Here is a 15,639-nt window from a genome sequence, read left to right as displayed (position 1 = left end):
TTGTGCCCTCTAGGAAGTTTGGGGGCAGATCTGTGGTGGTCGCTGTCCTGGGGTAGACACCCTAGCACCCTAAAACCAGTGGTTGGCTCTAACTGGTGTTCAGCTTTAATCCCACAAACTTGCTTCTTCCCATTTCTATGCTCAATGCTGTAGCAGAGGCCGGGCTCATCTTCTGGGCCCAAACTGTATCCCAGGATCAAGTCCTTCATCTCCTCAACTCTGATCTCAGCTCTTTAAACGAATGATGTCTGCGAGTGACTTCAGCCCCTTCCCAAGTTCCCAGGGACACCAGTGGGACCAACCAGGGTGAGACTCAAAAAGAAGGCTGGTTCCCACTCCTAGGAGGGGGAGTTTCTGAAGGCATTTTTTGGGGGGGTCATGGAAAAAGATGATGTCTGACAGATTATGTTTTAGAGACCTTGTAGATCAAAGAACTTCTTTTGACTCATGTATTTTTGAGCTTCCCTGGTGGCTCAGACGGTAAGGAAATTGCCTGCAGTGCAGGAGACACGGGTTCGATCCCTGGGTTGGGAAGATGCCCTGGAGAAGGAAATGGTTACCCATGCCAGTGTCCTCACCTGGACAGAGGTGAGACTGTCATCAGTCTCAGATGACAGAGGGGAGACTCTGTCATCCCATGGACAGAGGAGCCTGGCAGGCTACAGTCCATGGGGTTGCAAAGAGTCGGACACTACTTGAGCGACTAACACATTTCTGTTTGACAAAACTCTTCTTTGCACAGATCAAATTAATCTCTGACTGGCCTGAGACCCTAACCATTATTTATTTTTTACTTAAGGAAATGTGATTTCCAATTATCAATTTACACGTAAACGTCATACATTCTGTCAACTACAAATTGACACTTGCCAAGAGCATCGCCAGCGACAGAACAACAAGGGCATTTGCCATCTGCCTCCCGGAGACTGAACCCTGTGCTGCTGCAGCTGCTGACCAGGGTGGAGGGAGTAACCCTGTGCTCCAGGGAATCTGATGATGGGACGGGTCTTTAGATAGTAAGGTATTTTCAAGAACTGACTTGAACTGATCCCCACCTTTGCATCTCTTCATAGCTCAGCTGGTAAAGAATCCGCCTGCAATGCAGGAGACCCCGGTTCAATCCCCAGGAAAAGGGATAGGCTACCTACTCCAATATTCTAGCCTGAAGAATTCCATTGACTGTATAGTCCATGGGCTCACAAAGAGTTGGACGTGACTTTCACTTTCATATCTAGAAAAGCACTAAATCCCTTCATGGTGACATCAGCTCCTCCTGACTAGCAGAAAACCTTTTGTAAAGTGAGCGCTTCATTGCACTAAACTCCTCCTTCACCGAAATCTTATACATTGACCTTCTTGGAAGGACTGATGCTGAAGCTGAAACTCTAATACTTTGGCCACCTGATGCGAAGAAATGACTCATTTGAAAAGACCCTGATGCTGGGAAAGATTGAAGGTGGGAGGAGAAGGGGACGACAGAGGATGAGATGGTTGGATGGCATCATTGACTCGATGGACATGAGTTTGAGTAAGCTCCAGGAGTTGGTGATGGACAGGAAGGCCTGGTGTGCTGCAGTCCATGGGGTAGCAAAGAGTCAGATATGACTGAGTGACTAAACTGAACTGAAGGTTTAATATAAGTTAAATATTGTTATACCTTTTACAAGTTTGTCAGCAAAGAAAGAACCTCAGGTGAGGAAACTTCTAAAAAATGTAAATGAGATATGAGCTTTTAGATAAACTTTATTAAGAAGAATTATGCTTCAGGAATGTCTGTCTAAAATAGTCTCTCCAGATCGGGGTAAGTTATACTTCTAGGGTTTGTGCTAAACAAAGTGATGAAAGTTTATTGAGTAGCGAAGTCATTTCCAAATAAAATAAAGTAGTCCCTTTACTGGCAGTCCCTAGGGCAAATTTATGTGTAAGATGCTCCATTTGGAAGGTTTAAAGATTTTTTGGAGGGTTTTTGAGACTTGACATTGATCACAAAAAAACACGCCTGCCCATTCATCATCTTTGCCTTCTCGGTCCCTATGCTCTGGACATTTTCTTCAGATCAGATCAGTCGCTCAGTCGTGTCCAACTCTTTGTGACCCCATGAATCGCAGCACGCCAGGCCTCCCTGTCTATCACCAACTCCTGGAGTTCACCCAGACTCACGTCCATCGAGTCAGTGATGCCATCCAGCCATCTCATCCTCTGTCGTCCTCTTCTCCTCTTGCCCCCAATCCCTCCCTGCATAAGAGTCTTTTCCAATGAGTCAACTCTTCGCATGAGGTGGCCAAAGTACTGGAGTTTCAGCTTCAGCATCATTCCTTCCAAAGAAATCCCAGGGCTGAATCTCCTTCAGAATGGACTGGTTGGATCTCCTTGCAGTCCAAGGGACTCTCAAGAGTCTTCTCCAACACCACAGTTCAAAAGCATCAATTCTTCGGCACTCAGCCTTCTTCACAGTCCAACTCTCACATCCATACATGACCACAGGAAAAACCATAGCCTTGACTAGACGAACCTTTGTTGGCAAAGTAATGTCTCTGCTTTTGAATATGCTATCTAAGTTGGTCATAACTTTCCTTCCAAGGAGTAAGTGTCTTTTAATTTCATGGCTGCAGTCACCATCTGCAGTGATTTTGGAGCCCAGAAAAATAGTTTGACACTGTTTCCACTGTTTCCCCATCTATTTCCCATGAAGTGATGGGACCGGATGCCATGATCTTCGTTTTCTGAATGTTGAGCTTTAAGCCAACTTTTTCACTCTCCTCTTTCACTTTCATCAAGAGGCTTTTTAGTTCCTCTTCACTTTCTGCCATAAGGGTGGTGTTATCTGCATATCTGAGGTTATTGATATTTCTCCCGGCAATCTTGATTCCAGCTTGTGCTTCTTCCAGTCCAGCGTTTCTCATGATATACTCTGCATATAAGTTAAATAAACAGGGTGACAATATACAGCCTTGATGAACTCTTTTTCCTATTTGGAACCAGTCTGTTGTTCCATGTCCAGTTCTAACTGTTGCTTCCTGACCTGCATACAAATTTCTCAAGAGGCAGATCAGGTGGTCTGGTATTCCCATCTCTTTCAGAATTTTCCACAGTTTATTGTGATCCACACAGTCAAAGGCTTTGGCATAGTCAATAAAGCAGAAATAGATGTTTTTGTGGAACTCTCTTGCTTTTTCCATGATCCAGCGGATTTGGCAATTTGATCTCTGGTTCCTCTGCCTTTTCTAAAACATTTTCTTAGTGGCTGGCAATCTGCCATTACTACTTAGAAAGGGCAGGGCACTCTTGGGACATCTGACCTTACCCTTGCTGGCACTATAGGCAGAATGAACACTGGCATGTAAGCTGTTCCACAGGAATGAGAAAAAGGCTAGAGGATCTGGGACCAGCCTGACGCCTGGAGTCTGAGAACCTGGGGTGCACCCTGGCTGAATGTATAGGTTGCTTTACCGTCTCTAGTTCCAGCATCTCAATGTGGGCAGGCTCCAGCCTTGTCTCGTTCTTGAGAACCTGGTAACATTAAGATATAACGTATACTCCAGTGCTTGGCAAGTAGCACGTGCTCAGGTACGTACTAAATCTGAATCAAAATAAAAATCAAGGCTTCAGAAAGAACTCATAAAAGCATACCCAAACAAGAGGAAAGTACTGAGTGCTTTCCTATCATTCTTATTCTATTAATAGCCTTCCAAGACTTCATGGATGAAATTCTTCTCTTTTCCTCTCTGTGCCTATGATGTAGCTATGCCAAACTCTGTGATGTATGCGGGACCAGGGAAAAAGATCTGCCCAGTCACCACGGTTCCAAGTTCTCCAGAGTCAAGATCTATACTGTGACTCAACTTTGGTAGCAAGGAAGACAGGGAGAATGAGGGGAAGAAGCTGAAGAGCAACTAAATCCAGAATCTGCCAGGACCCAACATCATGAATGGGGCTAGACTGAACATACCATGGACCCTCTCCCAGTGAAAATTATAGAAAAAGAAAACAGCCAGCCATTTAGAGTTGCTGGACAGTATCCTAGGGCATTCAAGAAATGAGGAAAAACTCCTTTTGTAGAGAATCTACGAAAATTCCAGCACAAGAAGCAAGTCTATGGCACTTCAACTACGACCCCGTCCACTTCTCAATCCAGGTTGACTTGATAGGGGGTGGCCAGGAAGATGGGACTCCTCTCCTCCCAGCTCCCCAGCTAATAATAAGGCTTTTGCATCTCCCTGGGAGGAACAGGCCGCCAGTATTTTACTCCTCTGCCCTGGCTCTTGGATGGAGGCTCTATCTAAGCATAGCAGGCTAAGAACACTCATTACTCATTAGCAGAGGAAAAGAGGCACACCCAGAAGACCAGAGGCTACCACCCCACCCAGCACCCTGCAAGGAAATCACACCAAGAGAAGCAGACAACTGACCCAGTTACAGCTCTTCCTGCACAACAGGATTCAGAGATTTTGCCTAGGGGGAGAGGTGGGCCACAAAACAGAGTTGCTCAGCTCTCTATAAGGGAGTGTAGGATAAGGTCAAGCCTAGGAGTGCTCTCAGAAATAAGAAGAGATTTTAATGGTAAGTAATTAAGAGGAGGCTGCTAGCTCCATGACAGCAACAGGCTACACCAAAGGCCAGTTCATTTACCAGAAATAAACAGGGACACATCTTATCGTATTTTATTAAAGTTGCTCAGCGACCCCATGGACTCTACAGTCCATGGAATTCTCCAGGCTAGAATACTGGAGTGGGTAGCCTTTCCCTTCTCCAGGGGATCTTCCCAACCCAGGGATTGAACCCAGGTCTCCCACATTGCTTCCCTGGTGGCTCAGACGGTAAAGTGTCTGTCTACAATGCAGGAGACCAGGGTTCAATCCCTGGGTTGGGAAGATCCCCTGGAGAAGGAAATGGCAATCCATTCTAGTAGTATTGCCTGGAAAATCCCATGGACAGAGGAGCCTGGTAGGTAGGCTACAGTTCATGGGGTCGCAAAGAGTCGGACACGACTGAGCGACTTCACTTTCACTCTCACATTGCAGGAGGATCTTTACCAGCTGAGCCACAAGGGAAGCCCAAGAACACTGGAGTGGGTATCCTGTCACTTCCCCAGTGGGTCTTCCCGACCCAGGAATTGAACCAGGGTCTCCTGCATTGCAGGCGGTTTCTTTACCAACTGAGCTAACAGGGACACAGAGAGCTAGGAAAAATCCTCCTGTGTCAAAACAAATCTCTAAGACTGGCCTCAAAAAACTACTTGAGACAGGGACTTCCCTGGGGGCCCAGTGGTTAAGAATCTGCCTTCCAATGCAGGGGATATGGATTCATCCCGGGGTAGGGAAGTAAAAAGTCCTACATGCCACAGGGCAACTAAGCCTGCAGCTGCAACAAAGATCCTGCATGCCACAACTAAGACCCAACACAGCCAGAAAAATAATATATTTATATATACACACACACACACAAATAAACATTAAAAGAAAAAACCTACCTGAGTCAAGAGTATAAATTGGATCAGGCTGTGCAGTAATTTGTGCCCCAGGGCACTGTTAAAAATCATAGAGCCATCATCCAGTGATTAGTGGAGCCTAACATCTGGGTGTGATACCAACACAGTTTAACAGAAATCAAGGAAAGTCAATGAAAATCTTATTAAAATCACCATCATCTCAAGAGTGGCTGCACATTCCTAAGGCAGCAGCCTCCAAGGAGCAGCACCAAATGCCTCACCCTGCAGGGGAAACAAACTAAAACAGTCAAGTCACTAAACAAACAACAGAGACAACAATAGCATCAGGTCACTGGTGGGAGTTGGAGGGAGGTGCCAGAATACAAAGTCACAACAATATATTGTCTAAAATGTTGAGTCTTCAATAAAGGTTACAAGACATGGCAAAGATACAAGAAAATATGACCCACGCACAGGGATTAAAGAAGCAGACAGCAGAAGCCAAGAGAGGAACCAGATTTAACAAAGACTTCAAAGGAGCCATTACACATGTGTTTGAATAACTAAAGGAAACCATGTTCAAAGAAGAAAAAAAAAAAGTATGATGACAATGCCTCATCAGATAGACGATAACAAGAAGAAGTCAGAAATTATTATAAAAAGGAAACTCTGGAGTTGAAAGTACAATAACAAATGAAAAATTCCCTAAAGGGGGCTCAACAGTTTATTTGAACTAGCAGAACAGTCAGTGAAAAAAGACTGATAAAAATCATGAAATCTGAAGTATATAGGAAAAAAATAATGAAAAATGAATAGAGCTTTAGAGAAACGTTCAGAACACCATTAAGGGCACCAGCATACACATATGTGGAGTGCCAGGCCAGGAGAAAGAAATGAGCCGGAAAAATATTTAAAGAAATAAGGGCTGAAAACTTCCCAAACTTGATGAAAAACCTCAATCTACATATCCAAGAAGCTCAATGTATTCCAAGAAGGATAAATTCAAAGAGATCCACACCCAGACACATCCTAGTGGAATGATAAAGGACAGAGAAAATCTTGAAAGCAACAAGAGAAAACTGATTTGATAATTTACAAGCAAACTCTAGTAAGGTAACAGCCAACTTTTCATCAGAAACAAGGGAAGCCAGAAGACTGGTGGATGACATATTCAAACAATTAATTCAAATGCAGGTTCACTCAAACATTTAGCTGAGCATTTGTTATGGATTATTAAACAGGTGCTGCTTTAAATATTTTATAATCAAGTGTATGTGGAAAAGATTAAAGTGGGCTTATTCTTTGATTCAATGTGTTGAAAGACACAAAAAAAAGAAACAAGATCTTATATCCCATAAATCTATCTTATATAAAAGAAAGAAAAATAAAGACATTTCTAGATAAAGAAAATCTAACAGATTTTGTTGCTAGCAGCTGTACTTTACAAGACTAACGGAAAAGTTCTTTAGGGTGAAAATAATTGACCCCAGACAGTTATCTGAATCCATACAAAAAGCAAAGAGCACCAGAAAAAGTAATTATGTAATTATAAAGAGACAGCATGAATGCATATTCCTTCTCTTTTCTTCTTACAAATAATTTTAAAAACCAGTTGTGTAAAACAATAGGTGCACACTGCACTGCTGTTCCCATCACTTGTGGAAAAGTATTTTACAACAGTACAAGCAAAGGTGGACTGGAGTAAAGAAACAGCACCAGAGGTAAACTTGAACCCACAAGTGAAGAGAGCCAGAATGGGGGACATGCAACAACAGACTGGTTCAAAATCTGGAAAGCAGTATGTCAAGGCTGTATATTGTCACCTTGCTTATTTAACTTACATGCAGAGTGTGAAGGCATCAGTCGCTAGGCTGTGTCTGCCTCTGCAATCCCATGGACTGTAGCCTGCCAGGCTCCTCTGTCCACAAAATTCTCTAGGCTAGAATACTGGAGTGTGTTGTCATACCTTCCTCCAGGGGATCTTCCCAACTGAGGGATTGAACCTGGGTTTCCTGCATTTCAGGCAGATTCTTTACCATCTGAGCCATCAGAGAAGTCCTATATGCAGAGCACATCATATAAAATGCCGGGCTGGATGAACCTTAAGCTGGAATCAAGATTGCCAAGAGAAATATCAATAACCTCAGGTATGCGGATGACACCACCCTCATGGCAGAAAGAGAAGAGGAACTAAAGAGCCTCCTGATGAAGGTGAAAGAGAGTGAAAAAGATGGCTTAAAATTCAAAAAACGAAGATCATGGCATCCAGTCCTATCACTTCATGGCAAACAGATGGGGAAACAATGGAAACAGTGACAGACTTTCTTTTCTTGGGTTTCAAAATCATTGCCAATGGTGACTGCAGCCATGAAATTAAAAGATGTTTGTTCCTTGGAAGAAAAGCTAAGACCAACCTAGACAGCATATTAAAAAGCAGAGACAGAGGTCAGTTTGCTAACAAAGGTCCATCTAGTCAAAGTTATGGTTTTTCCAGTAGTCATGTATGGATATGACAGCTGGACTATAAAGAAAACTGAGCACTGAAGAATTGATGCTTTTGAACTGTGGGGTTGGAGAAGACTCTTGAGAGTCCCTTGGACAGCAAGGAGATCCAACCAGTCAATCCTAAAGGAGACCAGTCCTGAATATTCATTGGAAGGACTGATGCTAAAGCTGAAGCTCCACTACTTTGGCCACCTGATGAGAAGAGCCGACTCATTGGAAAAGACCCTGATGCTGGCAAAGATTGAAGGTGGGAGGAAAAGGGCATGACAGAGGATGAAATGGTTGAATGGCATCACCAATTCAGTGGACACAAGTTTGAGCAAATTCTGGGAGATTATGAAGGACAGGGAAGCCTGGCATGCTGCAGTCCATGGGATCACAAAGAGTCGGACACAACTAAGCAACTGAACAACCAAACTCTACGAATATATACTTGTTTTCCTTTCCTTTACCAAGTTCTTAAAATATCATAAGATTATGCAGCCACATGTTGTTCAGTTTATAACATACCTAGATGTACTATGCATAATAACAACAGCACAAGAAAGGGAAGAGGAACAGAGCTATTCAAGAGGTGAAAAAGGGTCAGTCAGTCATGCCTGACTCTCTGCGACCCCATGGATTGTAGCCTGCCAGGAATGTTTCTGCAACTCACAGGAATTCAGAATGGAAATGAAGTCAATTCTGATAAGATGCATATGATATGGTAAGCCTTAGAGTAGTAACCACTAAAAAAAAACAACTCCAAAAATACATTGAAAAAAATCATTAAGGGGATTAAAACATTACGCTGGAAAAGAGCACTTAATGAAAAAGAAAATAAAAACGGGGAAACAGGTGGGAAAAAAAAGAAATCACATACAGAAAACAAGGAAAATGGTGTATTTCTATGAATATAGTAAAAACCACTGAATCGTGAACTTGAAATTGGTGAATTATATTTAAATAATGCTCTTAACAAAAAAAAGAACAGAACTTCCCTGGTGGTCCAGTAGCTAAGCCTCCACATTCCCAATGCAGGGGGACCCCAGGTTTGATCCGTGGTTAGGGAAGTAGATCCTATATGCTGCAACTAAGACCCGGCAGAGCCAAATAAATTTAAAAAAAAAAAAGGCGGGGGGACAGAACCAAGCTGGAGATGGCTTCAGCTACATGACTTGCTTGAGGAGGGTTCAACCCAATAGGTGAAAAGCCAGCCCACTTCAAAAGCTGTTCAGAGGATGGGCTATCAAGACCTCAAAGGAGAGTTTACTTCCAGCACTTCACATAAAGCATCGAGAATCTCTCCTCCTCAGGGTCTCCGGTATGCAGGGCACCTGGAGCCCCTCCTACCCTCAAGGGAAATGGGTTCCCCCTACAGGCCCTGGTGAGTGGTCCTGTCCCTGTCTACACTGCACGACCACTCCATCCTGGCCTGGGTCACTGCTGTGGTTGACTGGACAGCAGAAGCCGCCTGACCCAGGCGTGCTCCGCTGACTGCCCATTTAAGAGCCTTGACAGGCGAGCTCAGGACTGTGAAAAAGAGACGCCAGTGTCATTAGCTCTGACAACCAAGCTTGAGGGTCCTGAGGCTGACTGAAGGTTGAGTGACAAGCAGGTTAGGTCCTGGCTGGCAGGGAGACATGGAGAGGAAGCAGCCTTGGGCTCTGACAGCTCCCCAGGTGAGACCTGTGAGAGCCAGCGGCATTCCACTCCCAACCCTGGCCCTCCACAGGCTCCATCTTTATAATAAACCTCAGTTTGTTGTTGGTTTTTTTTCATGAGCTAGCTGGAATAGCTTTCAGCTTCTTGCAGTTGATTGAGCCCTATAATACCTTATTTTCTTACTCTGTCCCCAAGAAAGATGGACAACACCTGCTCGCCATCTTCAGCAACAATCTTTCTCACATTTGACAAATACTAAGCTTTTCTAAGAGGAAGAGATGGTTGGAGGGCATCACCGACTCAATGGACATGAATTAGAACAAGCTCTTAGCAGAGACATTGCTTTGCCAACAAAAGTCCGTCTAGTCAAGGCTACGGTTTTTCCAGTAGTCATGTATGGATGTGAGAGCTAGACTATAAAGAAAGCTGAGCACTGAAGAACTGATGCTTTTGAACTGTGGTGTTGGAGAAGACTCTTGAGAGTCCCTTGGACTGCAAGGAGATCCAGCCAGTCCATCCTAAAGGAGATCAGTCCTGAATGTTCATTGGAAGAACTGATGTTGAAGCTGAAACTCCAATACTTTGGCCACCTAACATGAAGAACTGACTCATTTGAAAAGACCCTGATGCTGGGAAAGACTGAAGGCAGGAGGAGAAGGGGATGACAGAGGATGAGATGGTGGGAGGGCACCACCGACTCAATGAACATCAACTCTGGGAGTAAACTCCAGGAGTTGGTGATGGACAGGGAGGCCTGGCGTGCTGCAGTCCATGGGGTTGCAGAGTCAGCCATGGCTGAGAAACTGAAGTTTTCCTTGAGGCTGCTGCTGCTAAGTCACTTCAGTCGTGTCCAACTCTGTGTGACCCCATAGACGGCAGCCCACCAGGCTCCCCCGTCCCTGGGATTCTCCAGGCAAGAACACTGGAGTGGGTTGCCATTTCCTTCTCCAAAGCATGAAAGTGAAAAGTGAAAGTGAAGTTGCTCAGTTGTGTCCGACTCTTGGCGACCCCATGGACTGCAGCCTACCAGGCCCCTCCATCCATGGGATTTTCCAGGCAAGAGTACTGGAGTGGGATGCCATTGCCTTCTCCATCCTTGAGGCTAAATAACCTCAAAGCCTCAAATCTCACAAAGTGGGACAAAGTTTCTCTTTCTGTGTATTTGGGTAAGTTAACAATTCTTACTTATGGAGTCCAGTCAGCCTAACGCTGAACACAAATATCACTGAACACTTGCTGTGGGGCCAGAAACTGCCAGGAGCTGGGGTTAGAGACAGACAAAGCAGGCCCAGGTCTCCAGCCACGCTCTCTGGCTGCTACCCAAGGCACCATACTCTGTCACCACTACCAAAACCTTAGGCCTTCCCAGGTGGCGCAGCAGTAGAGAATCTGCCTGTCAATGCTGGAGATGCAAGACACATGGTTTTGATCGCTGGGTTGGGAAGATCCCCTGGAGAAGGGAATGGCAACCCCCTCCAGTATTCTTGCCTGGAGAATTCCATGGACAGAGGAGCCTGGGTGGGTTACAGACCATGGGGTTGGCAAAGAGTTGGACATGACTGAGCAACTGACTGCATACACACATACACACACACACATCCACCCACCCCAACCCCAAAACCTCAGGGACAGCTTCAAAGAAAGAGTCTGGGAAGAAGGTCTCAGGGTCCCAGCTTTCCTCTTCCCGGTGGGAAATACCTGATAGAAGTCTGTTTTCTCTGCAATGACTTTCAGTATTCCTGGAGCGATGGGAGGAACCGTCACCATCTGCAGCTTGCCGAAAAATGGGTTGTGTCCGGAGCTTTTATAGCGTTTCATCTTGTCTTCGATGACGAGGGCGAGGGACTGGGAGTGGTTGATCACTTCGAGTAGGGTGGAGATGGCCACATTCTGGAGGTAGCAGTCAGTCACACAGCAGCAGATGGTCATCAGGGACTTCAGCCAAGGTGGAAAACTGGAATCGCCAGCTCCTGAAAGGAAGCCAACCAGAGGACGGAGACACACAAAAACCTCTCGAGACTGGCTCACCAGCCTGCGGACTCTAAGACCTTCAGGTCCGGGAGGCCACCTGCACAGCAGTGTGATCACCTTCTGGCAGTGACATGCTCCACTGTCCCCATTCAGGGCCGGGGGACCGATGAGACCAAAGTCATGTGCTAACAGACTGTTCAAGTTCTGCAAATGTCACTCTTGGGGCTTTGAGATGATTCAAAACACGTTTCTCTGGTTTAAAAAATTTTGTAAATGGGACTTTCCCTGTGGTCCAGTGGTTAAGGATCTGCCTACCAGGGCAGGGGACACGGGCTGGATCCCTGGTCTGGGAAGATCCCACACGCCTCGAGGCAACTAAATCTGTATGTACCCTACAACGACTGAAGCCTTCACGCCCTAGAGCCTGTGCTCTGCAACAAGAGATGCCACCGCAATGAGAAGCCTGCTCGCTGCAACTAGAGGGTAGCCCCTGCTCGCCGCAACTAGAGAGAGCCCTCTCGCGGCAATGAAGGGCCCATGCACCACAACAAAGACCCAGTACAGCCACACACACACACACACACACACACAAAGTAAACACAGTAAAATCTGAATTAAAATACTTGTAAAATTTACATATAGTAAAAGTTACATTTGTTGGTGCAGAGCTCAAAACGTGTTTTCAAAGTTCTCTTGGTGGTAGGGCACATGGCATTAGCTTTACAAGAGGCTAAAAATATACCAAAGATATCAATGCTAAATGCATTTCTTCCAAGTATACTGTCATCTGCAGCTTGGGAGTCACAAGACACAATGCATGGGACGTTTAACAAAGGTGATGATGAGAGGGGAAATCTTTGCCCTCAGCTCCTACCAACTTGATCACTCTTCTCTTATACCTTCCCCTTGATCCTTTTTTCTTTAAAGTGTTCACTGCCTACAGTGAACATGTGAACTGAAATTGCATGTGCCTGAAATTCACATGTGAACGCCCCAAGCCCCCAGGGTAACAGTATTTGGGGGGAGGGGAGTGCCTATGGGAGTGACTGGGTCTAGATGAGGTCCTGAGGGGTGGCCGACATGATGGGATTGGAGCCTTTATTAGAAGACACCAGAGAGACCCCCTACACACCCCACACACGTCCCAGGATGTGAACACATGGTGAGAAGGTGGCAGTCTGTAACGCAGGGAAGAGCTCTCACCAGACGCTAACCATGCTGGCGCCCTGATTGCGAACTTCTGGACCCAGAACTGTGAGAAAATACCTTTCTGTGGTTTAAGCGCCCCCCAGCCTATGGTATTTTGTTATGGCAGCCCAGGCTTAACATGCTGCCAGTAACAGTTTGAACTACGCCCTCATAGAAATTCTTATGTTGAGGTTTATAAACCCGCAGGGCCTCAGAATGACCCTCTTGGGAAATTGGTCGTAGATGTAATTAGTTAAAATGAGGCCCTGGTAGAGAAGAGTGGGTGGGCCTCTAATCCAATATAACGGGTGCCCTGAGTGCGTTCGTGCTCAGTTGCTTCAGTCGTGTCCGACTCTTTGCAACTCTATGGACTGCAGTCTGCCAGGCTCCTCTGTCAATGGGATTCTCCAGGCAAGAAGACTGGAGTGGCCAGCCATATGCTTCTCCAGGGGATCTTTCCAACCCAGGGATTGAACCCATGTTTCTTATTGTCTCCTGTATTGGCAGGCGGGTTCTTTACCACTAGCACCACCTGGGAAGTCCAGTGGGTACCTTACCGAAGGGAAATTTCAACACAGACACGTACACGGGAAGAATGCTATGGAAAGATGAGGGCTAGGCTCCCACAAGCCTGGGAACCACCAGAGGCTGGAGGAGAGGCCGGAACACACCCTTCTGAAGCACCTTCAGAGGGAGTACAGCCTTGCCAACACGCTGACCTCAGACTTCTGGCCTCCAGACCGTGCGACAACACATTTCTGTGGTTTAAGCCATTCAGTGGGTGGTACTTTGTTATGGGAGCCCTGGCACACTAACACATAAAGCTTTAGTAACAGGTCTCAGACTTTTTAACAGGCTGTGCTGGGCACCCGAAGGTTAAAAAATACAGACCCAGGGGTTTCCTTGGTGTTTCAGGGGTTAAGACTTTGTGCTTCCATTGCAGGGGGTGTGGGTTCAATACCTGGTCGGGGAACTAAGATCTCACATGCCCTGTAGTGAAGTGTTAGTTGCTCAGTCATGCCCGACTCTTTGAGAACCCATGGACTGTGACCCGCCAGGCTCCTCTGTCCGTGGGAATTCTCCAGGCAAGACTACTGGAGTGGATTGCCATTCCCTTCTCCAGAGGATCATCCTGACCCAAGGATCAAACCTGGGTCTTCTGCATTGGAGGCAGATTCTTTACAGTCTGAGCTACATACAGGGAAGATCCCGCATGCCAGGGGGTGCAGCCAAAAAAAAAAAAGAAGAAATTGTAAAGATACAGGTGGAGCTTCGTTAGGTTCCCGTCTGGTGAAGACAAACCCAAACTGTACACAGGAATTACGAAACAAGGAAGGAAAATGGGGGTGGGCAGACAGCGCCCTCTCAGTGGCTGTGAAGTTAACTTGTCTATAACCCTCAGGGACCCAAGGCTCCCGACCCCTCCCAGCACATTCCCGCGGTGCCCCTCACCTGGAGGCTGGAAGAGGACCTCACAGAGCTGCTCCATCTCCTCCTCGGACAGGTACACGGGGAAGGTGGCGCAGTCCAGCAGCAGGTGGCAGGCGGCCGCAAAGGCCTCCCGGACGCCCTCCCGGGAGCCCCCCAGGTCGAGGACCACCTGGTCCACGGCCCACCCCTCGTCCTTCTTGCGGCAGGGGCTGCGGGGTGGGGGTGAGGGCGGCTCCACGCTCCTGGCCTTGAAGGGGGACCCTCGGGCCATAAAGAGGTCGGAGAGCATCTGCTTGAACTGGGGCACGCCGCCCAGGTGCCGGGCCTCCCACGAGCCCTTCCCACCTTCATCCCGCGGACCCGCAGGCTCCTCCACAGACTTGGTGTTTCCCCGGGACGCCGTCAGCTGCGCCCTGAAAACGTTCTTGTGGGCAAAGTTGGCGATCAGCTCCTGGATGCAAAGGAACGTCCTCTGCATGCTCCCGCCCTTCTTCCAGATGTCGTCTTTGTCCGGGGAAACCCGGGGCACCCGCAAGTGCTCCGAGAGCTCCGGCGACGAGGCGCTCAGCCCGATGCCGCTGTCTTCCGATTTCAGCGGGGGAAAGGGCGCATCTTCATCGCCAGCGGGCATGGCATCTGTGTCGGAAATCACTTCGGTGTTTTCACCTCTGACTGGACTCTGCAAAAAAAAAAAAAAAAATGGAATCTTGTATTGTGGATCTCGTAAGACCGAGGGGTTCAAACATCAAGTGAATCAGGCTACGAATGCATCCTCCCTATTTTTCGAGACCAGTTTTCTACGCCAAGAGGATCTCCATTTGTATCACGAGAGCCCTCTTCTTACTATTTATTTAGACCCTTCAGAATCTAGAAAGGTTATTTAAAAACAGTTTCTGCCAGCAGGGACCTACTGTATAGCACAGGGAACGCTGCTCAGTGTTGCGTGGCAGCCTGGACGAGAGGGAAGGGAGCTGGGGAGAAAGGACGCAACGTGTACGTACAGCTGAGTCACTCTGCTGTGTACCTGAAACTATGACAACAGTGTTCATCCGCTCTCCTCCACCATGGGCTTCCCAGGGGGCGCTAGTAATCAAAAATCTGACTGCCAGTGCAGGAGACTCGGGTTCGATCCCTAGGTGGGGAAGATCCCCCGGAGGAGAAAACAGCACCCTCCTCCAGTATCGTTGCCTGGAGAATTCCGTGGGCAGAGGAGCCTGATGCTGCTAAGTCGCTTCAGTCATGTCTGACTCTGTGCGACCCCATAGACGGCAGCCCACCAGGCTCCCCAGTCCCTGGGATTCTCCAGGCAAGAACACTGGAGTGGGTTGCCATTTCCTTCCCCAGTGCATGAAAGTGAAAAGTGAAAGTGAAGTCGCTCAGTCCTGTCCGACTCTGTGTGACCCCATAGACTGCAGCCTACCAGGCTCCTCCGTCCATGGGATTTTCCAGGCAAGAGTACTGGAGTGGGGTGC

The 15,639-nt window shown here is 47.0% G+C and overlaps 1 protein-coding gene across 7 annotated transcripts in view; it reads right to left on the bottom strand.

Annotated features, from left to right (window-relative positions):
* The window catches only part of DOP1B (DOP1 leucine zipper like protein B), a 131,134-nt gene that overhangs the window by 48,341 nt on the left and 67,154 nt on the right, over window positions 1-15,639 (bottom strand). For all 7 annotated transcript variants that reach the window (XM_044948200.2, XM_044948202.2, XM_044948207.2 and 4 more), the window contains exons 14-15: window positions 14,189-14,846; window positions 11,276-11,547 (exon numbers count right to left, since the gene is read on the bottom strand). In XM_044948200.2, coding sequence (XP_044804135.2) covers window positions 11,276-11,547; window positions 14,189-14,846 — 930 coding nt within the window. The remainder of the gene's footprint in view (window positions 1-11,275; window positions 11,548-14,188; window positions 14,847-15,639) is intronic.

This window comes from Bubalus bubalis, chromosome 1, assembly GCF_019923935.1.
Source record: "Bubalus bubalis isolate 160015118507 breed Murrah chromosome 1, NDDB_SH_1, whole genome shotgun sequence".
Lineage (NCBI taxonomy): Eukaryota > Metazoa > Chordata > Mammalia > Artiodactyla > Bovidae > Bubalus > Bubalus bubalis.
Note: the sequence above shows the minus strand (reverse complement) of the source record. Positions and strands in the feature narration are given on the sequence as shown.